This window comes from Necator americanus, chromosome X, assembly GCF_031761385.1.
Source record: "Necator americanus strain Aroian chromosome X, whole genome shotgun sequence".
NCBI classification, from domain to species: Eukaryota; Metazoa; Nematoda; class Chromadorea; order Rhabditida; family Ancylostomatidae; genus Necator; species Necator americanus.
In genome coordinates this window covers 9,398,872-9,420,479 of record NC_087376.1, presented here as the reverse complement: position 1 = coordinate 9,420,479, position 21,608 = coordinate 9,398,872, and the positions used below count along the sequence as shown (strand labels likewise).

General features: G+C 41.7%; 5 protein-coding genes across 7 annotated transcripts; 1 reads left to right on the top strand and 4 right to left on the bottom strand.

Moving 5' to 3' along the window:
• Positions 1–10,408: 10,408 nt before the first annotated feature.
• On the top strand, positions 10,409–13,235 carry RB195_022002 (uncharacterized protein; the record flags this gene model as incomplete). Of its 2 annotated transcripts, XM_064208980.1 has the most annotated exons (5): positions 10,409–10,515; positions 10,759–10,855; positions 11,304–11,331; positions 11,385–11,500; positions 11,900–11,992. In XM_064208980.1, 5 exons carry the CDS (start codon positions 10,409–10,411, stop codon positions 11,990–11,992), a joined length of 441 nt encoding a protein of 146 aa, XP_064064861.1. The 2 variants fall into 2 exon arrangements, with proteins under 2 accessions (XP_064064861.1, XP_064064860.1); XM_064208979.1 differs by lacking the exons at positions 11,304–11,331; positions 11,900–11,992 and adding an exon at positions 13,197–13,235 and having other exon boundaries at positions 11,360–11,500.
• A 238-nt stretch (positions 13,236–13,473) lies between these two features.
• On the bottom strand, positions 13,474–14,721 carry RB195_022001 (uncharacterized protein; the record flags this gene model as incomplete). Its single annotated transcript, XM_064208978.1, has 1 exon — positions 13,474–14,721. The coding sequence occupies one exon, from the start codon at positions 14,719–14,721 to the stop codon at positions 13,474–13,476; it is 1,248 nt and encodes a 415-aa protein (XP_064064859.1).
• A 232-nt stretch (positions 14,722–14,953) lies between these two features.
• On the bottom strand, positions 14,954–15,214 carry RB195_022000 (uncharacterized protein; the record flags this gene model as incomplete). The annotated part of the gene is made up of 1 exon (XM_064208977.1): positions 14,954–15,214. One exon carries the CDS (start codon positions 15,212–15,214, stop codon positions 14,954–14,956), a length of 261 nt encoding a protein of 86 aa, XP_064064858.1.
• RB195_021999 (uncharacterized protein) lies at positions 14,954–19,950 on the bottom strand (the record flags this gene model as incomplete). Of its 2 annotated transcripts, XM_064208975.1 has the most annotated exons (3): positions 15,355–16,095; positions 19,364–19,515; positions 19,932–19,950. In XM_064208975.1, the coding sequence occupies 3 exons, from the start codon at positions 19,948–19,950 to the stop codon at positions 15,355–15,357; spliced, it is 912 nt and encodes a 303-aa protein (XP_064064856.1). The 2 variants fall into 2 exon arrangements, with proteins under 2 accessions (XP_064064857.1, XP_064064856.1); XM_064208976.1 differs by lacking the exons at positions 19,364–19,515; positions 19,932–19,950 and adding an exon at positions 14,954–15,305 and having other exon boundaries at positions 15,386–16,047.
• Positions 19,951–20,061: 111 nt separating this feature from the next.
• On the bottom strand, positions 20,062–21,579 carry RB195_021998 (uncharacterized protein; the record flags this gene model as incomplete). The annotated part of the gene is made up of 1 exon (XM_064208974.1): positions 20,062–21,579. The coding sequence occupies one exon, from the start codon at positions 21,577–21,579 to the stop codon at positions 20,062–20,064; it is 1,518 nt and encodes a 505-aa protein (XP_064064855.1).
• Between the last annotated feature and the right edge of the window lie 29 nt (positions 21,580–21,608).

Genomic DNA, 21,608 nt, shown 5'->3' with positions numbered 1-21,608 from the left:
AACCACTTTGCAGTTTCACTTTGCTGTTGCTGTTGTTAGAAATTAAACGTTACTTTCAGTAATGGTAATTATAGTTGAATTCAAATACATAATCCTATACTCGCAACTTCCTGCCATTTCCAAAGTTTATACTAAATGTGATATTCTAAGTTTGGTAAAATCATTCTGGAAGATTGATAGAAATGATAAGGTAGCTTTTAATTGAAAAAAATGGAGGTTTCTCTCTAGCTTCAGGGAACTGTAGTCTGTTACTGTGACTCTTCTAATCTTTGCGATTGATTTAAGTCTCAATTCTGATTAAAATACAAGCAATTGCTACATTATCCTTAGTGTGGATTACTCGTTTTTTCATGCATTCAAGTTTTATCTATGTAGATTAGGATCAAATGTAGCCAAGTTTTGAATCGATCAAAACATATGCAGACAACAAAAAGGAAAAAAAAAAACAAATGAAGCAGACAGTTATTGATTCAAGCATAATACAAATCATTTAAAGAAATTCTGTGGTCGCATTATTCCAAATATCGACTGTTCAAAATGAAAATCTGATCTTCATATTCTTTTTAAAGTGAATGCAGTTTTCATAACTTGAATATGAACGTTCATCAAAGAAAGAGGTAATGGAGTACAAATTCTCTAACAAAATCAAAACTGCTTCTTTGTAGAAGATCCTATGATGATAAAATGTGATGATCACCAAGTGAATTTGATTAAAGACAATCGAAACCAACCGTTTTTTAGGACAATGGCTCTCTGTTAAATAAATGGTCCTCTGTTTATTTGATAAGTTTTGGTTTCAAAATAAATGTTGCTCACTTTCACTGCTGCCTTGGGGTCGTAACATTTGCACTTTTCCACAACATTTTATTGCTTAAGTGCTATCATTTAATCTGGTTACAAATTGATGATTGAAAATTTGAAAGCAATTGTGAATCGTGTGTGCTAGAATGAGCACATCGTTATCTGTTTTTGTAGAATAACCATTGTAGTGTGTTGACCGGAAGATCCTTTTGGATATAACACTTTCTCTCAAAAACTTGTTGATCACCATTTAACTTTTAACACTGTAAGCTCAATGTCGGCATCGATAGTGTTGCATCGAAGTATTCGATTTGATTTTATAGTGAATTTTATCATCGTGAAAAGCAGGAAGATGGAAGATGAGGTTCTTTACTACGATTTCAGTTGCAACGCTCCACCTTTGTGCACGCGCCGTATCCAAGTGCGATCTGATCATTGATGTCTTCTCACCAGCTTATTCAAGTAAATAAAAGTAATTAGTTAGTGAGTAAATAAGTAAGTAAAAGTTAATTCAAGTGAAACCAATGATTAGGCTGCTAAGGGGATTCTGGCCTACCTCGTATGAATTAAAACCGTTCCAGCGCCTATTCGGGAGAGATGAGCGAAACTACCCCGGCTCTCACAATCTACAACCTCATCTCTAGCTTTTCCCGCGGATTCCTTCACTACGTCGTGTTCGTGATATGCTGTCTTTAACTGAGGTATTGAAGATGCCAATGTCGCTCATCAGATCTGTAATTTGTATAGACGACATCAAGTGAGCCATGAAAATCATTTTAAAAAAATGCGAAAAAGAAACGGAGAAACAAGAGAATAACTTGATGAAACAGTGAAAAAGCATTGAAAAACCTGTTGTGTCATAGGGAAAATGACGAGAGAAACTACAATGGAGGACATAATATTGATTTTATCTGCAATACTTTTTTCTTCTTTGAAAAGAGTTGAAAGGACGGACTTTTTTTCTTGGAATTTTGATGGGACGAAATTTTAAATTTTTCGAGTTTTTTTGGATCTGTCCTAAATTTTGAAAAAACCAGACGATCTGGGAAGGAGAAATTTTGCACATATAGGTCTTCTTAGACTCCCCATCAGAACATATATGTAGGTGTTTTTTTTTTTTGGAAAGCCCTCCCATTTTTTGGAATAGAAAAATAGCTAAAGTCCCAATTTTCGCTCACGCGCGTAAAGTGTGTGATTTTGAAGAAAATTCAATAACTCGGAGTAAATTAGTGCAAACCAATTATCTTGCAGTATTTGGTAGCCGAGGATTTTCTCTATCAAATGCTGCATTAACAGATCTCAAGGGCCTCGCCGTTCTTCTAAATTTTTGATCGGACAAAGATGGTAAAAATGCGATTTTTCCTCTGTTCCATCAATATTCCAAAAAGACTACGAAATGGGAAAGAACAGCGAAGTGACTGTTTTTAGGGCAAACCTTTTTCTCTCAAAAGCTACTCCAAAACCACTAGAATTTTCTATTTTGCTCTTTTTATGACGAATTTATTTCCGATCTCCCAGACCTAACAATGTGCGAAGAATCTGAGCTTTTTTGGTAATTAAATTTAGTTAAGTTCACATTTAAACTGCTATTAACTACGTAGGATTAAACTCTTCGTTTTAGAAGTTGTTTCAAGTTTCCATCTCTTTCGCTAAAGTTTGCCTCAGCAGGGTGTCGAACCTGCGTAGTCTCATTATTACATTGTCAATACATTGGGGATTGTCAAAACGAATTGTTGGTGCTTCCATTTCACTGTTCTAGGCCTGAAACTAAATATAATACTTGTAATTTATGTAGTCATTTAATATTAATTCATTATTATTTAATTACTAGTTTGATTACTCTTGTGGTTATCATGCTATCCTCAATTCACAACTGGGCACCGCACACTCCCTTACGACCCCCTTCCCTTGCAAGCCCCTCCCTTTACGACCCCCTCCCCCCCTCCCGCTTGACCCTGACTCTGCGTGAGATGTTGTGTTTCCTCTACAACTCTCACATTTCAATTAAAGGCATCACCCCACGAATCTGAGGTGGTGCAGATTTCAGGTGGAGTATTCGTATACGGGATGGGAGACTACGGAGAGGGAGGTGATTCCGTCCATTTATTGCTAATTGCCGTAAAAAACGGCCCGGAAGATGCGGCGCCGCACAAGACTGGCGCGCTCCAATCGAACCTCTTGTACAAAATGGTGCGCCAAAACGAATGAAGCCGTATCTTCCGAGCCGTTTTTTACGGCAATTAGGAAGAAATGGACAGAATCACCCTCCTCTTCGTAGTCTCCCATCCTTTATACGAATACTCCACCTGAAATCTGCACCGCCTCAGATTCGTGGGGTGATGCCTTTAAAATCGACCGAAGAAATATGTAGAGTCTTCTTTTTTCCTCAACTTGACACACTCATGATTTTAAACTTTTAAATAACTAATCTGCAATTGAAAACAAAAGCTCTTATGACAGTAGAGAATTTTGTAGAGAAAATTCAGGGCTGTTAGTTGACACTTTGCAAAACGAAGGAATTTATCAAAATGAAAACGACGCAAACACCGACAGTGTGGAAGTGTCGGAAACTATAAATCTCTCTCTTCCGTCAGGAGCCAGTAGATACCTGAAAGGTACTGCACTAATTAATGCTCAATAATATTAAGCCATGTGTAGCGCAGTAAGCAGAAGGTTCGTCTTCGACTACACGAAGACTCGATGTTGCTCTAGAGCCAACCAAACCTTTCAGGATGAAGGTATCCCGCCGAGGTCGACAAATTATCTCCAGGCTTGTTTGAAAGAATAAAAAACCCGACTTGATACATCGGTTGACTCCCATAAGTCACTTTATAGGCCGTACACTCGTGAAAGAGTTCGGAAAGTGTCCAGAAATAGGCTTCCGATTTGACTTGGCTGAAGAAGACTTCTTTGATCTAAACAAGGTCCAATTTCCAAAGCTTAAACGTTAAGCACCTCAAAATTTGCTGAAAAGAGATGGATAGCTGAGAAACCTATTATTTCTACTCACGATGAGTTAAATCTTCCGATTTTTTGACGCTTCTATATAATTCCCCTCTATGAAGTCTTAAGGAAATACAGTGATGGAGATGTAAGAGAAGTGACATTCGTTTAGGTGTTTTTGCCGCTTCCTCACTGACCCCACGAAAGCCTGTATTTTCCGGAGGAGGATTTAAAAGGAAGTAAGTTTTAACAAAGGGAGCTACAATAGAAAGCCGTCTCAAAAAAACACTTTGTTATTGAAAGAGAATGTCGTAAATAGAAGCAAGCAGTTTGCAGCTGAATACTCATCTGTTAGCACGAATTAGTTTGAAAAGACCGCAAAAGTTATTACACTCTGAAATATCAATGAATTAAGCCAGAAAAGCAACTGAAGAAAGATGAGGCGGCCATTTTTGCTTCTGCTCCTGCTTTTGCTTTTTTCCTCTTCTGCATTCGAGTAAGGATTTGATACCACGGTCTCTTGGCCTCAGTGGGAAGATGTTATCTGACGCAGTCCAAATAATCTTCAGCGAAACTTCACAGGTGAAAAAGGCAATGAGGTACTTTTTTGAATTAGACCATAGTTCTTAATCTAAACAAATTCTTCCATATATATAGCGAAAGTCACGAAAATGAAAACCACGGTCTCTAGAATTGAGATTTAGTTCTGTTGCGAGAAATCTACTTCTATACAAACGTTATGTAAGTCTACTGTATTAGCGCCCGAGTATTCGACATCCTCAGTAACCGAATTTCAAATTTCTTTTCGACTAGCGCAAATTTTAGCTATACTCGGCCACTCTTTTTGCTTCATCCTAATAAAAATGAAGGAAAAACCAATCGAAGAGCAATGTAGCAATCTTATTGTACTTCCGACTGTAGTCTTAAAGGCAGCATACCGCGAATCTGACGTGGTGAAGGAATCCGCTGAAAAAGTTAGACAGTTTTCTGTACGGCGGTATCCGGAGTGGTTCCGCTCATCTCTCCCAAACCGTAGCGTAAAAAACAGCGTGGTAACACCTTTAGTCGTATGAGGTACGCTAGAACGCACCTCTGTGCACACTTCCCAGTCCCTTTAGCAGCCGGTTCATTGGTTTTACTTGAACAGACTGGTGAGAACATATCGTTGATCTTTGAACGAACTAAGTCTCTATTGTAGAGAAGAATGGGAAAATGTAAGACTTGCGGAAAAAAGGTGCGGTTAAAGTACCGAAGCCAAAAAAGGAATACATTACTTAATAATATTTTCAGTTTTTGGAAATTACTGATGTTGGTGTTAGTACCAGAGTTACAATGTTTATGTCCTAAAAAATTCTCCAGTATCCACCAGTTCAAATCATATTCTAGAATATTCTGATATTCTTGGAGTGCTGACGAAATTTTAGAAACTGAGCATTAATTTTCTTGTTGCATCCAACTGCTATAAATGGCCCACGAGTGATGGTAACGTTTTCGTTAGGTGTGTTACGACATAGACATTTCTGGTCAGAATCCGCAGGCTGAGTGACCATGCAAGGACGATGTGGATGTGGAAGTCGTAGGGGCCTGTTATTTCTATTATTCAGGGAAACACGGAGTCTCTGTAGGTCGATTGTACTGATGTACGAGTCGAGAAACCAAACTCTTACTTAGTTTTCAAGGATTTTCCAGATTATTCCTGCGAAATTCCTATCCATCATTTGGTTTTCATGGGTGGTTCTCATAACTCTGCCAATGACTTAGGAAACTACTTGTATATGGGGTAAAAACGTCTATACAGCATACAAATCAGCCAACTAAATTGCCTGGTGCTGAATGTGTACACACGACCGTAGCTCGTTATTAGGATGCAGTCTTTCCTCCACTGATATCCGGAGTTCGAGCATGCAGAATCACGAAGTTCCTAGATTTTTTGGTTCTGGAGGGGCATAGGACCTACTCCGATGGTTTGCTTCCATATTTTTTTTTTTCTGATTTATGTGACATTATGCTCTAGTGAAGTAAACCTTGGTACCTACGACCTGCAAATACTCTGAGAAATCTCTTGAGAGCGCCACAAAAAAACAAGAGATCACTCACAGAAGCGAGTAGACAAGGCAAACATAATTCTCAAAGATTCTCTGTATTCTTCTTCGAGTGATCAAGAGCGAGATAGTCATATCCTTATTGGATTATTTTAAAGCAAAATTCTTGCTGCAGCTGTGCCACGGGAAAAGAAAGTATGGATTATTTGATGTATCAATCAGCATGGGATGCGCCGATGCATTCGACTGCCATTTGGTGAGGTTCTACGAAAGCGTGTTGGCCTGTACATACAACGACTTCCATGGAACAATCTATGTATCAAGTCAGTGTTTTTATCCTTCGACGTAACTCTGGTCCCAATATCGTGGATACGGAAAAGTAGCATCAGTAATTGATTAGATTAGGGAGGGTTAGGCAGCGCTGCGTAGTAGCAGTTAGTTCCCATATACAATAACGTAGCTCTTTCTTCACCTCTATACTAAGGTCTTCATTGTCTTGGATCCCCATAAGTGTCCTCGTCAAAGATGGTGTTAACCAAATTTTTTGGAAAATGATTAATCTGGATACTAGCACCGGTTTTGACACGTATGTCGTTCAAAAACTCCTACGTGTACCGAGGTTTTCATCACCGACACTGTGCTATCTGAGACACTGCTCTTCGGGAAATTCTCTCCTCACTTTTCCTCTATGCATTGACCTTGAAGGAACCTTGAGTGAACATCCCACATTTCCAAATCCAAGAAGATCAAGGGAGGATGAACCCTCCTTTCACCGAAACGAAGGGTGCAATAGGAAGTCTACAGCGTTCAAGGGACACGTGTACACAATCGTCTTTTAGAATATCGTGATTCAAACTGTTATTAGACGAAACAAGCAACTGTTATTAGAATTTATATAGCAGCCACTGCATGCCATTCTCCATTTCTGCAACATGTCGTTTTGTGTTCCAGTGAATCACTAGAAGTCAGCTGACCTGTATAGCTGAATCGTGTTGGTCATAGACATAATGCTCTTATAAAAACAATAGATGTTTTGAGGATAAAAATGCCTTTGTTCCAGCTATGTGCCCTATCACACTATGATTTCCGCGGGAACCGCCGAAGTTAACAAATAAGTATGTTCTCACGTTTATATAGTATTCCCCTCGTTCTCTGTACGACCTCGTCGTGGAAAAGAAGCTATAGTTGCCTACCCTTCAGTCTGACTTATTTTCCACCTCTCTTCACCTTTTCATTTCTTAGAGTTTAAAAATAGTCAGATGTCTTCCCGTGCTTTTTCTATATGTAAGCATCAATATTTTCAGAATGGTGATCATTGCCATCATACAAAAACTAGGGAATTCAATGTTAGATCTTAAGAGAATAGCCAACGAAAATTATTTCCTCAATGACTCATTTCACTGGGTGATTCTTGCAACATTTCTACTACCAGCTGTATTTCTAATACATCAGCTTTACTGGCGCCGTCGATCGTATCCACCTGGTCCAATTCCGCTGCCACTATTCGGCAATTTTCTTCAGGTAGTAACAGTAGACGTATGTTTTTTTAAACAGTGTGCGCCTACATACGGAAAATCTCAGTGTTAAGCTCGTTTTTCCGAATAGCTTTTACGTCTGCCACCTTTAAATCTTAAAAGTAGCAGGCTACGAATATTACGTGGTGAGGGAATCCTCGGAAAAAGCTAAAGGGGGGTCGTAGAATGCGGACTCTGGACTGGTTTCGTTCATTTTTCCATAATCATTCTAAAAGACGTCACGAAAGACGCCGCTTTTTACGACGATTTCAGTTCCCATCTTTCTGTTTCCCCACCTCCTACCTTTGCGGATCCATGTGCGAGCGGTTTATTTTAGATTGACGAAAAAGAACTTCTCTCTCCGCATCTATAACTGCAGCAAAACAGTTGTTTTGCAGAAAGGAACAAAAACTGTGGTATGGTTTATCACAGCTGAGAATTGCTGGGTAGAATTCTTCCTAGAACAATATTTTGTTGATCTGACGAACGGGAAGTGGAAATGTTTTTATAAAGTGAAAGTAAAAAGCGCACGAATATAAACAAATGAATTCCAAGCTTCCAAAGGAAGTTTCCGAAGATCTTTTTAAGATAAATGCCGAAAATCCACACAAAACAATGCTCCAGTGGAGAAAAAAGTACGGTTCGATATTCACAATCTGGGTACCAGGCAAGTGCAGCCTCATTTTTGTTTATTCCATTGTTCAGATTTAATTAATCGGCTACTGTGACAAAAAGTTTTGTTTAGGTCCTGTTATAGTTATCGCAGACTATGAAAGCTTGAAGGAAGCTCTCATCAACAACGGTAAGTAGAAACAATTCGCAACCAGCTACAAAATTTATGAAGAAAAAAACAGTAGTTACAACTCATACCTATAATACCATATGATGCGTTTTTGTGTCTGGAAAATCTGGCGGGAGATAAAGTGTCCTCTCACAAGATCTGTTCGCCAAACCGACAATGGTTCGTATCAACCAGTATACCAGAGCTTGGATGATCAACTTAGAGGCATCACCCCACGAATGTGAGGTGGTGCAGATTTCAGGTGGAGTATTCTTATAAGGGATGGTAGATTGTGGAGAAGAGGGTGTCCGTCCATTTCTTCCTAATTGCTGTAAAAAACGGCTCGGAAGATGCGGCGCCGCACAAGGCTGGCGCGCTCCAGTCGAACTCCCTGTAGAAAATAGTGCGGCAGAACGCCCGAAGCCGTACCTTCCGGGCCGTTTTTTACGGCAATTAGGAAGAAATAGACGGACTCACCCTCCTCTCCATAATCTACTATCCCGTATACGAATACTCCACCTGAAATCCGTACCACCTCAGATTCGTGGGGTGATGCCTTTAAGGCGCAATTATTTCGTTAGGGACGTTGGCCGAATCTGTTCGGGGAGGGGATTCTGGCAAGAAGATTCTCAAACCTTCGCGGTCCGTAAACAACTAACCACAAGAATCTGGACAGAAGGCAGTCGAAAACATGCGAACTGCAGAAGTCTATGAGATGAACTCATTTAGAAGAAAATGAAGGATGGAGGTAACAGAATGGTAAAGTTTGAATGAAATTACGAGCACAAAATATTAGCATCGTTGTTGGTGATTAGACTTTAGCAGTGGAACTATGGGTGATAGATCGGAAGAAGGAAAGCAAAGTGGCACAGTTTAGTTGAAGAAAGATAAGCATAAGAAATAGAATGTGAGAAACGAAGCAATATAGAAACGAACTAAGAGGTTTCGTTGGCGTATATCCTAGTTTCGGTTTCGTACGACGGACATAACGTAGGATGTGGACGAGATCAGAACCCTAGAAATTAAATGTGAGAAATATACGGCTACGCTGTTAGATGTACACATTGAAGCACTGAGATATGTCAAATTTCTTCAAGCCTATCTTGGATACTTCACTGTGCTCACCACCGAATATCCACTGGGACAGCTAACAGCTCCGACGACCTGGCTGTTCTCTGGCAGAAGTTGATGAGCATGACGGCAAAGTATTTATTCTGCATAATGTAGGTTGAGACCACCAACTCTTTCACTAGTAGGCTTGAAGTATCAGTATTTGCTCGAGTTTAACTTAGTTTCTTTCTCAACAGCTTAAGAACAAAAGATTAGGTCAGAGGCTATACGTTTGTTCCTTGAAGGCAGCGTATTACAGTTTTGCAGTGGAACAGAGCCCACACCGAAAGCTTAGAACTCGGATAGTACATTGCGGAATCTAGTGTGGTCAGTTCATCTTTATCTAACAGTCGTAGAAAACGGCGTGGGAAACCGCTTTAGTTCCTAGGAGATACGTTAGAACGTGCTTCTATGCGCGCATTTCGGTCCCTCGGCAGCTTATTCATTGGTTTCACTTGAACAGGCTGGTGAGAAGAGATCACTATTCTTTGACTGCTCGCACGTGGATACGGCGCGTGCACGACGCAACTGAAATTGTCGTAAAAAACGACGTCTTCCACGCCGTTTTTTTACGACCATTAAGAAACGATGAGCGGAACCACGTTGGGTTCCGCAATCTATTCCCTGAACTCTATGCTTTCATTGTGGGTTACGCACCACGTCAGAATCGTGATACGGTGCCTATGCTGTATATGTTATGCTGCTCATGCCCACTCACGCTTGAGTTTGATGACATTCTTTTGAATGCATGCTAGTAAAAGTCTGATGCTTTGCTCTGCTACCGAGGTTTGCTATGTGCTTTTACTTGGAAAGGTAAAAAATATAAGAACCACACTAAAGATGAGGTAAGACAAAGGATTTGTATAGACGGGTAAGATTGGACGGACTACAACTATGGGCAATCTGAAATAGTCGAAAAGAAAGACGCGTTTGCAAGACAGCAGCGCATTTCTTCCCTGTATTTCTTTTTCTGTTATTAGCGTCCTATTTTTTATTCTCCTTTTCTCTTTTCATACTTGTTCTTCTCACTGGTGTTTGTATTTTACATCTGTGTAGAAATAAAATGTCCAATGGACAAAACGGATCACTTTCGACATCATGTGTTTTTTTTTTTTGAAGAAGAAGAGAACTCTTGCAAAATTGTCTGCTTAAAAAAAAGAAAAGAACAAAAAGAAATTTTTTTCGCGCAATGCTTTTCCGGACGGCCTCATAAACCAATGTGGAGCGTATTCTATGGAGATGATGAAACAGAAGGTGACGGTATTATTTTATCTGAAGGTGGACGGTGGTACCAGAATCGAGAGCTGGCACTGAGGATCTTTAAGTACGTCGATTTTCATTCCAATTCCAATTTTCAATTCCATTTATGCTAATAAAGGAGATTCTAGTAAAGGAAATCTTGAATGTCAGAATGGAATGGTGGACAAATTAAATAATTTACCGAATTGTTCAATATAGAAGAAGTTGATAGTTTCGAATATTAGCAAAAATATGCGCTAGAACGGAAGATTGCGATTATTATGCTAACTCATCACTGAGAGAACATTTATCTTAGAATTGATTTCAGAGCATTCAACTTGAGCGGCGATGAACTAGAGGCTAGAGTAAGAATTCATGTCGACTACCTGGAGCACTATATTGATGCAGAGATAGGAACAAATAAGGTGAGGAGTGTGCCATACACAATAGGGGGATAGGGATGTAAAAAGAAAGGAGGATGTTGAAATTGCTGATCGACAGGACTTTTACTGACCATTTTACAGCGTTGTGATCTTGCGAATCAATTTCCTTTCTTTCTACAGGTAATCCTGCACGCTATGTGATTTCAAGTGTACTACTCAATCACTAGCGTATTATTGAGAGAATTCTAAGATAGGCTATTTGATATGATGAAGATGCTATCATTTCTGCAAAGAATAACCAACTCTGAAAACTTGTCATTCTTTCATAACAGGATGTGCTAAACTACCGAACATGAAAGAAATCTGTCACCTACTCTCAAGAAAATACTGGAAAAAATTTGTTGATATTACGTGAACTTCTTTGTTCATTTAGATAAACGAAAGTGAACTATTCGTTGTCAAAGCGCACGATCGACTCTAAAACGTAAAGAAAAACGAAATCTTCTCCGTGTCATGTGGTACGTATCATAATATAAAAAATTCTAGTGTGCAATTATGGACCTTCACATAGGAATTGCTTACTGTGTTGGAAATATTATTCAAGATCTTGTACTTGGGAAATCGCATCCATACGGAGATCCTGAATTCGATTATCTGAGACGTCTAATCGACTCTACCTTACATGACGTAAGCGTTAGATCTATTTTTGCAATTTTTTAAGAGTTAGTTGCGTTAAGATGACAGGAATTTACAAACAAATCAAGTCACATTCCTTTAAATAAATGTATTCAGAAACAGTAACTTTCCAACGCTCAAAAACACGGCTAAGAAACCTTGAGCCATGGCTATTTTTTGGCAAGCCATGATATATATATATATATATATATATATATATATATATATACGATATATTTGTAAAACTCCTGCTGCTTCTAATCTATCCTAATTGAGAAGTGTACATATTAGGTTGGCTAATTTTCTCCTACACATGCAGATCCTTTACAATTTCATAGTTTCATAATCACACATAGAAGATTATCCATCTATTCACCATGAGTGTCTGTCACAATGCTACATCTTTCTGAGAGGGTTGCACTTCACCTGAACGAGAAGCTGAAGGCTGAGAAAATGGAATGGCGACCGTTTCCCAACCCAGAGCCTCAATATGGCGGGGAGTAGGGTAAGCGACATAGAGCCGCAGGTTGTCGTGGAGAAGGTGAACGGCGACAGGCCTTAGTCGCTTTTCTAGCAGCGGCTAACTAGTGGAGCTGTTGGATGTAGCCTTTGGTCCGATGGTCTTGTTGTCGGGTAGCAACTCCAACCACAGCGTTCCCCGCAAGTCCTAGGAGCACGCGAGGAGAATCTTCCGATGGTGTTGATTCGGTTGTAGTTATCCCTGTGACTGAACGCCATTGGAGACCCACTAGTAATGCCGACTCTATCTTAGATCACCTAGTTCTCATATCACACATATCTTGGGGAAACTCCGAACAGCGCGAGCGAACTGGTAGATGATAACCCGACATGAAGGGTTTGTTTTGCTCAGCGCACGTTGTGCCCATAATGCCAAAACTTTCCGGTACTCTCGAGCGTGTAGTCGAACTTTGATAGTGCGCTTAGCAATGATGAGTTGTGCACTCAAGTCGAAGTTGGCGCGCAGATGTCCCGTATGTGGCAAATTGGCAAAAGAGGTGTTCCTCCCCTCTAAAAGACGGGACGAATTGTTGACGGTAGCATGGGCATTTGTCCCCCTGCAAAACGATTCGTTGATATTGGCGCCTGAAGTGCCGTGCTTCGACTCGTAGAAAAAGATTACTCGAAGATGATATCGGTCCGTTTTTATTACAGTGGAGGGACAACAGAGATAGACTCTTGTCACTCTTATATGCCCTTGGCTAAGAACTCAACTCTTATATACCTATAGCTTAGAAGCTTCTGAAGCTCAGCTCAGAGGTAATCCAATATTTCAACTGCACCATAAAGTTGAGCTTTAAGAACTTGGAAATGAAAATGAGCTAATGGAAATCTCATTGCCTCAAATTACAATTACCAGTAGTGAAGGTTTCACTTCAGCAGTTGATCTGAAGGATAGCACCCTGTAGTAGTGGCTTTTTTTGCCAGCAACAGAACCTTGCAGGGCTAGCTCATTCCCATTGAAGAAGTAATAGCTATGTGAGAGTTTCTGTTGCTGAACTGTCTCACCTCAGGAAGGGGGAGGGGTGTGAGAATTTTTCTAGTTTTATTGAAGAAAAAAAACTTGTTTTCCAGTTTTAATAACATCGACCTCATAGGGCATTTCTCTTTCGATCCTTTCGTTTGGAGTGCTCTCTTGGCGATTTTAGTAGATATATAAACTATTTCTTATTTACCACTTCTTATTCAGAAGCTTCCTAAGATGAATAACGCACAAGAACTGTCATGATGATTTCTACTATCAAAATGCTGGCACCGGAGCATACTTCGAAAACTTGCTGCCGTAGACCAGAAGAACCTATATATATATATATATATATATATATATATATATATATATATATATATATATATATATATACATATATACATATATATATATATATATATATATATATATATATATATATATATATATATATATATAGAATCAATCCATTCGTCGCTATTCCATATTCTGCGAAACCTTACGTTTCGCCTGTTACGAACTGCCTATCCACACCAAGTGTCCTCAGGTCCTCTTTTACCAACTCAGCCCAGAACTTCCGTTTTCGGCCAGGTGGCTTCTTCCAGCTCGAACCCGACGAACTCTTCAGAACTCGTTGGACAAGGCGATGTGCCGGTCTCCTTAATATATGACCAAAGAAGCGAAGACGATTTACTTTAGCCGCTTCCGAAGGCGGTGCAAGATGTTGATATCTTCCACGTATCATCCGCCGGTAAACCACGTCAATTTCTGCGTAAAGATCTTCATTGTGGCGTACCCTAGGCCAGAAGTAGCCAAGTAGCCGTCTAAGCAGCTTTCGTTCCGTGCAGTCAAGCTTCTCCATAACCGTTGATGGTGCTGCCCAAGTCTCCGATCCGTGCATCATGATGGGGCGAATTGCGGATAGGTAGACTCGCAGCTTGACTTCGTTGGTAATGGGGGTCGACCACAGGCATTTCGTTAAGGAGTTAAATGCAGAAGTGGCCTTAGCGCATCTTTGCTGAACATCTCTCTCGTAGCTGCCGTTGTTCTTCAGCGTACAGCCTAGGTAACAGAACTCATCGACGAATTCTATCGGTTGTCCGTCCACCCTGATTCCCGTTCGAGGTCTCGAAGAGATCCACATCTGCTTGCATTTATCATGGCGTAGGCGTAGTCCGTAGGCTGCAGCCAACTTCGATACAAAGTTGACAACATGTTGAAGTTTCGTACTGCTTTCCGCGAATATAACAACATCGTCGGCATACTCGAGGTCAGTCAAGGGGCACCCTGATGGTGCTAAGACAATGTCGGCAGGACACTGGTTGACTGTTCTTCGCATAACGTCGTCGATGGCGAAATGGAACAGGAAGGGTCCTGCCACCGCCCCTTGTCTTACTCCAGTTACCACTTCAAACAGTGTTGTACATCCGGCTGGTGCTCGAACTGCAGCAGTTGTTAGTTGATTCATGTCATCAAGCAAGCGAACGAACTTTTCTGGTACTCCATCGGCGCGAAGAGCGTTGAGAACACGGCCTCGGTGAGGAGAGTCGAACGCGGCTTCAAAGTCCAGAAACGCTAGTTGCATTGGCTTCGAATACCGCTGCCAGATTTCGATCACTTTCCTGACGATGAACACCTGGTCAATCGTAGATCGGCCAGGACGAAAGCCAGCTTGCTCGTCGCGCGTTGTTTCTTCGCGATGTTTAATGAGTCGGTCTAGGATAATGCGCTCCAGTACCTTGTACATAACACGCAGCAAAGAGATTCCTCGATAATTCCTTGGGTCCGTGACGGATAACTTCTTGTGGAGGGAATTATGATAGCGTGCCTCCACGAATCAGGTATCCTTTCGTCTATCCATATTGAACGGATGATCTCTGTCATCTAACGAATCCCAGACGGAGGAAGATATTTCAGCATTTCTGCGCTAATCCCGTCGTCTCCACCAGATTTTCCATCCTTCATTTTTTGAATACAGACTAGAACCTCCGACTCGGTCGGTGGTCGTTAACCGCATATGTCAGTCTATGAACGTGCTCGAGTTCAGGAGCTGACGGTGCTAGCGGGTTCAGCAAGGTCTTGAAGTGTTCCCTCCAAAATGGAAGGGTTGCTTCACCGACAGCTACTCCGCTGGCAGTGTTGAGGACAGGAGAACATCTTCTCATTTTGCCGCTATACTGTTTTAGTAGAGTATATGCTTTCCGCGGGTTCCTGTCCTCCCACGCCTTCTCAAATTCCATCGCTCTTGACGTCCACTCGTTATCACGGTCTTGTTGCAGTTGACGACGCAGCTTCCTTCTAAGACGCTTTTCCTGGTTGAAGTCACCAGCACTGCGCGCGACACATACAGAATTGTACGTGGATTTTGTTTCCGCAGATGCTAAGGCAAACTTCTTCCGCGGCAATAGAACCGGGAGCGTTTCCCTTGCAGCGTCCTGGATGCACTTTGTGAAGGAATCTGCATCGCTAAGCTTCTTCCTGGTCCGTACTCCAACATAGCGATGACGAGGCCCGTCTGTTCGCACAAGTCGACCAGACGGTCACCGTTGTCCGACGTGCGCTCCGCTGCATAGTACCATTTTCCTAGCACATCGGATTGCTGTTCGAGTCCCATCTTCGCATTTGCGTCGATTCCGACAATGACCACCTGCTGGCTTGGTATTTTAGACATCAACGCATTGAGTTCATCATAGAAGGCGTCCTTACTGTTGTCCTCAGCGGTTTCCGTAGGTGCGTGAGCACTTACGATCCAGAGTTTACTTCCTCTACGATCCCGCAGTCGTAGAAAGGCGCATTTAGATGACGTTGAGCCAAATTCCTCCACCAGGTTCTTGTAATCGTTCCTCACAGCTATCGCGCAGCCACCTACTTTGTTCTCATCAGCATCGCCGCAGTATATGGTGTAATTTTCGATGCTCATGACGAGCCGATCTCTCATGCGTGTTTCCTGCAGTGCAGCAAAAGGCACACAGAGATATCGCAGAAGTCTGGATAGAGCGGCTTGTTGGAGTTCACTCGATAGTGTTCGGCAGTTCAGCGTGACGAAACGAATGGTTGTTGTCAAAGATTCCATGCTCCCTTCAGGCGGTTGACCTTTCAGGTTATGGGCTTTGGCGGTGTGCTGGACGACATCACCTCTTTGCAATGTATGAGAAGCGTGAGCACTTACGATCCATAACAGTGCAGGTTATATAGCTCATACGTTCCCAATGCGTACACTCGAACGCCTGATTGCGTTTAGTTAAAGCAGGGCCACCACGTGCAGGTAGCTATCATACTTGTATACGCAGCCCCATATACATATATATATATATATATATATATATATATATATATACATATATACATATATACATATATATATACATATATATTCGTACACGTATATATTATATATACATATATCATGATATATAATAACGAGCTTAGTCCGTGTGTGTGTGTGTGTGTGTGTGTGTGTGTGTGTGTGTGTGTGTGTGTGTGTGTGTGTGTGTGTGTGTGTGTGTGTGTGTGTGTGTGTGTGTGTGTGTGTGTGTGGTGTGTGTGTGTGTGTTTGTCTGTGTGTCACGAAATTCGAAAAAGGGGGTGCGACGGGTCCACCGGCGTCGGATTGGTGCGCCGACGCCAGATACCTATAGAAGGGGAAGCGACGGGTCCACCGGCGTCGGATTGGTGCGCCTGCGCCAGATAACTACAAAATGGGCTGCGACGAGTTCACCGCGGTTGGGTTGGTGCGCCGACGCCAGATACCTATAGAAGGGGAAGCGACGGGTCCACCGGCGTCGGATTGGTGCGCCTGCGCCAGATAACTACAAAATGGGCTGCGACGAGTTCACCGCGGTTGGGTTGGTGCGCCGACGCCAGATACCTATAGAAGGGGAAGCGACGGGTCCACCGGCGTCGGATTGGTGCGCCTGCGCCAGATAACTACAAAATGGGCTGCGACGAGTTCACCGCGGTTGGGTTGGTGCGCCGGCGCCAGATACTTATAGAAGAGGGTGCGTGGCATCGAAATGGTGCGCAATAACTATATGTGCATGTCGCAAAAGGTAAATGGGATGTTTCTTAGCTGTGGCCACTGGGTGCGTTACTTTTCGCCTCTATGTCTCCTTTGGGCGTCTTTTTCTTTCCACATTTGCCTCAGGTTGGTATAATGCCTCCCTCAGAAAGTGGAAACACGAATGAAACCGGCTGCTTAAATAGTAGCAAGATGTTTATGTGATCTGACGTGGAACGTTATCTTTATCAGTAGGGTGATGTCTTTCACGTCATTTTATGTTAAAACATCATTCTTTGATAACTGTTGTGAGAAATCAGGAGGAACACCCATACTTCGAGTAATGCTTTCAAATTGTGTCTTCATTATATTGGTATCGACGGAGTGTTTGAAGCTGAAGTTTGAATACTCTCCAAATGTAGAACTGACGCGTTTAGAAAAAAATAATATGAATTCTTTTGTTTTTGTTTATAGTAACAGAAGTAAGAAGAAAAATTGTTAGAAAAACGGAATTCTGATTTTACAGAAAATGTCACTACCATTAATTTTTGACTAATTTTGATTAATTGATCAATTAAGTGAAGGCGAGCGAAGAGAACATCACAAAAAAGTCTGAGGTCCGGCTCTTGCTACTCTACATATATATATATAAAATATATATATATATATATATATATATATATATATATATATATATATATATATATATATATATATATATATATATATATAGTAGCAAGTACGCCAGGTAATCGACCGGAGCGAGAAACTGTCACCTACTATAACTAACACCGTCTGTAATACTGAAGAACCATTGCTCCTTCAAAGGATCGACAGCTGAGTTCGGTGGGGTTGGTGAGCATAGACTCCTTGTATGTACAGCTACCGACCCTGATCAAAAACTTTTAAGGCTGAGGGGATGGGAGTGAACCCAGCCATTGACATTGTTCGTCTGCTCTCCAACTCCAAATCAAATTATAAAAAAAAAAACAACTAGAGATATTTTATATGGAATTGGAGAAATTCTACAGAAATGATTGCACGTTCTATAAAGTAATTGTTTATGATTTTTACGCTAAAACGGGTCCCAGAAAGCCGCCTCGAGAAGCAAAGGGAGAAGTTTCCTGAGTTTATGCAAATGGTAAGAGCTCTCATAGATGTATGTGGCTGAGGCTATGAATAAAAAATCTCCAATCATCCTTACACTCTATGCCTGACGCAGCAGTCACCTGGAGAATATCGTATTGGGATCGATGACATCATCATTAAACTATTTTAGCGGGATTGTAGAAGAAACTAGCAACATCGACATAACGAGGATAAGGGTGACAGGGCAAAAGTCTATGGCGTTAATCAGTCCGCTTAGAGTGCGCCACTACGTTCACTTCAACTCAGAATTGTTTGAAGGTTTACGAACGCGTAACCAGCCTGTACCATGACATTCGGGGGCTAATCTATGTATCAAGTCAGTGTGTGTATCCTTTTAAATTCCTGTCTCACTTTCATAAACTTGAAGATAACCTTTGACTCAGTTGGAGAAGAAGTGGTTGTGGAACGTTCGGACAATAAAACGATAACACCTAAATGATATATGGTACCGTATAGGTTAGCTACGTGATTCTTACGACAATGTCATGTTCAAAGTAAGGAAATGGTCCGATTGGATGATCCAATCTCTACCAAAATATTATGCGCCCTTCTTGAGCACACAGTGCTCAGTGGGATGTGAAGTACATGAATGTCAATGTCAAAGGGTCACACCACCATCGTTTTGTTAATGACATCGCTTCCTATATCATGAAACACCTAGTAGAATGACCTATGGCCGATTTTGATGGGATGTAATGAAAGATCTAGGTTTAGAGCTAGACCAAAAAAAGGCGATGTTTCTGAAAAAAAAAAGAAATGTTAATCGATGACTCTTCATTCAAGCTCAACAAAGCGGTTATGTGCTAATGTGGGGTGTGTATATCTGGATCACTAACTAAAAATAATGAACGACCAGTGTTGAGAGCGAGATGGAGAAAAGAAGCGATCTGAGAGGCAAACAAAGCACTGGAAATGTAATGAAGAAGAAAAAGAATACTCAACTTTTCGTTCACCTCCTCAACACCAATATTACTTCTGTCTTGATCCATGGTTCATTAACGGGATATCGATGGATGGTGGCACTACTTGATCATTCTCGAACAAATTAAAGATCAGCAGAAAGAGATTGGTGATACGCACTATAAAAACTATCTGGAACCACATGGAAATCGTTTCTAAAGGAAGCTTCTTTGCTTCGCATAGGAAATGTTCTATGGGTTCACCACCTCCGACTTTTTTTTCCGAAAATGAAGGCGAAAATCAAAAATCGAATTGAAAAAGCAATGCCCATGAGTACACATACCTTGAACATTACTTGGTGGTAACGGCACAACAGGGGTTTCACTCTTCTAGAATTTTTTAAATTAGCACCTGGATTCGCTGTTAATGGACGTGTTTTCACAGGAGCTTGAACGTTTTGTTCCGTGAGTATGGGCCTTCTGTTAGTTGGGGCATCTGAAATAAAATTAAAAAATATAAAGGATAATATATATATATATATAATATATCAAAGGAATAAAAGAGGATGCTCAGTTCACGTTTCTGCCTGAGCTCTAATCACTTTGTCAACTATACAAAAATATTTATCTTCCTACAGAAAGAAGAGAGGCAAACTCACATGATGACTAGATGATATATTCTGTTGCAAATTTTGAAGTAACTCTCAATGAGTTATTGCTGCTTCCTTGTAGTTAAGTCACGATCGATCATTACAATCTTTTTATCAAAAATCAAATCATATCAAATAGTTCGGTATCATCAGACTGTACTCAAAAAAACGAGAAATAACAAGATGAATAATACCTACGTGCAGGCAGGATCCACCTCAGTCCTACTGGCAAATCAGTTTCCTTGGCTAGCACCTGTCTTACCGGTTGTGAGAAGATACATCACAAATGGAGTACATTTGAGGAACAGGTGCGCTAGTTTTCCACATAACATGATTTATTATAGTCGTTCGGGTGAAAGAACTGCAACAAAGATGTTAAATTATCACATTGATCACCTTGACTCCCGTTGATCTTCGAACTGGTCGAGCGGGCGCCAGTAATTCTTCCATTTGTCCCGATCGCGTGCCAGAGTAGCCCAGTGGTTCCTCCTTTCGCGTGGGACACGAAGAGCATCATATTTTTCTTTCAAGGACTTCGTGAAGAAATCTGACCATCGGGTCGGCGGTCTTCCTGTAGTGCGCTTAATATCGCGGGGAACCCAGTCGCTCACGGCTCTGGTCCAACGGTTGTCATTAAAGCGCATCACGTGTCCGGCCCACCTTATTTTACTTTTCTTGGCAAACGCGGCGGCGTCTCTAATTTTCGATCGCTGACGTAGGAGAGAACTTCGAATCCCGTCCCTCACTTGCGTGAAACGGAATACGCCTAGCATCACTCTCTCAATTGCGCGTTCAATGACGCTGACCGCGTTTTCTTCCTGCTTGCGAAATGCCCAGCTTTCCGAAGCATAGGTCAAAGCAGGAAGTACGGTGGTGTTGAAGAGGTGAGCACGGAGCCGGGTGTTCCTGGTCTTCTTCACTACATCCTCGATGCTCTTGTACGCTCCCCAAGCCGCTCGTCTCCTCCTGCCCAGCTCGGGGGTCAGGTCGTTCATCATGTTCAGTTCCCGACCCAGATAAACGTAGCTGGTGCATTCGGATATGTTCGTTCCGTTGAGCGTGAATGGGGCATCCGAGACCCATCCATTCCGCATGAACATCGTCTTTTGTAGATTCAGCTGAAGACCGATGCATCCACATGTTTCGTCGAATTCGGTCAGCATTCGTTCCGCTTGGCTGATGCTAGGTGTTACCAGTACGATGTCATCAGCAAAGCGCAAATGGTGTAGCTGCCGACCATCAACCTTCACTCCCACTTCGTCCCATTCCAACTTTCGCATTGCGTTCTCGAGGGTGGCTGTGAATATTTTGGGTGAAATTGTATCACCCTGTCGGACCCCCCTCTTCACGTCAATGATGATGTTTTTGTAGAATGGCGAAATTCCGGTCGTGAAGTTACTGTACAAATCTCGAAGTACCTTTATATACTGAGTAGGGACGCCTTGGTTGTCCAAGGCTTCCACGACCGCTTCCGTCTCAACCGAGTCGAAAGCCTTCTTTAAGTCGATGAAGATGAGACAGAGCGGCATCTTGTATTCTCGTGATACCTCGATGAGTTTCGAAACAGTGTGAATGTGGTCAATCGTGCTGAATCCTTTTCGAAACCCTGCTTGCTCGCATGGCTGTCCTCCATCCAAGACTTTTTCAATCCTATTAAGGATTACTCTTGTAAAGAGCTTGTAGATGACGGACAGTAGGCAGATTGGGCGATAGTTGCCGATGTCATGTGGATCTCCCTTTTTATACAACAACACGGTCTTGCTGGTCTTCCACTGTTTAGGAACCTTGCATTCCGACAGATAACGTGTAAAGAGCCTCGCCAGGGTGTTGATTAGTACTGGCGGAAGGCTCTTCAGGTGTTCTGGTCTTATTCTGTCGGGACCGGGTGCTGTACGATTTCTTACCGACATGATAGCATGTCGTATTTCGGACGGGAGAA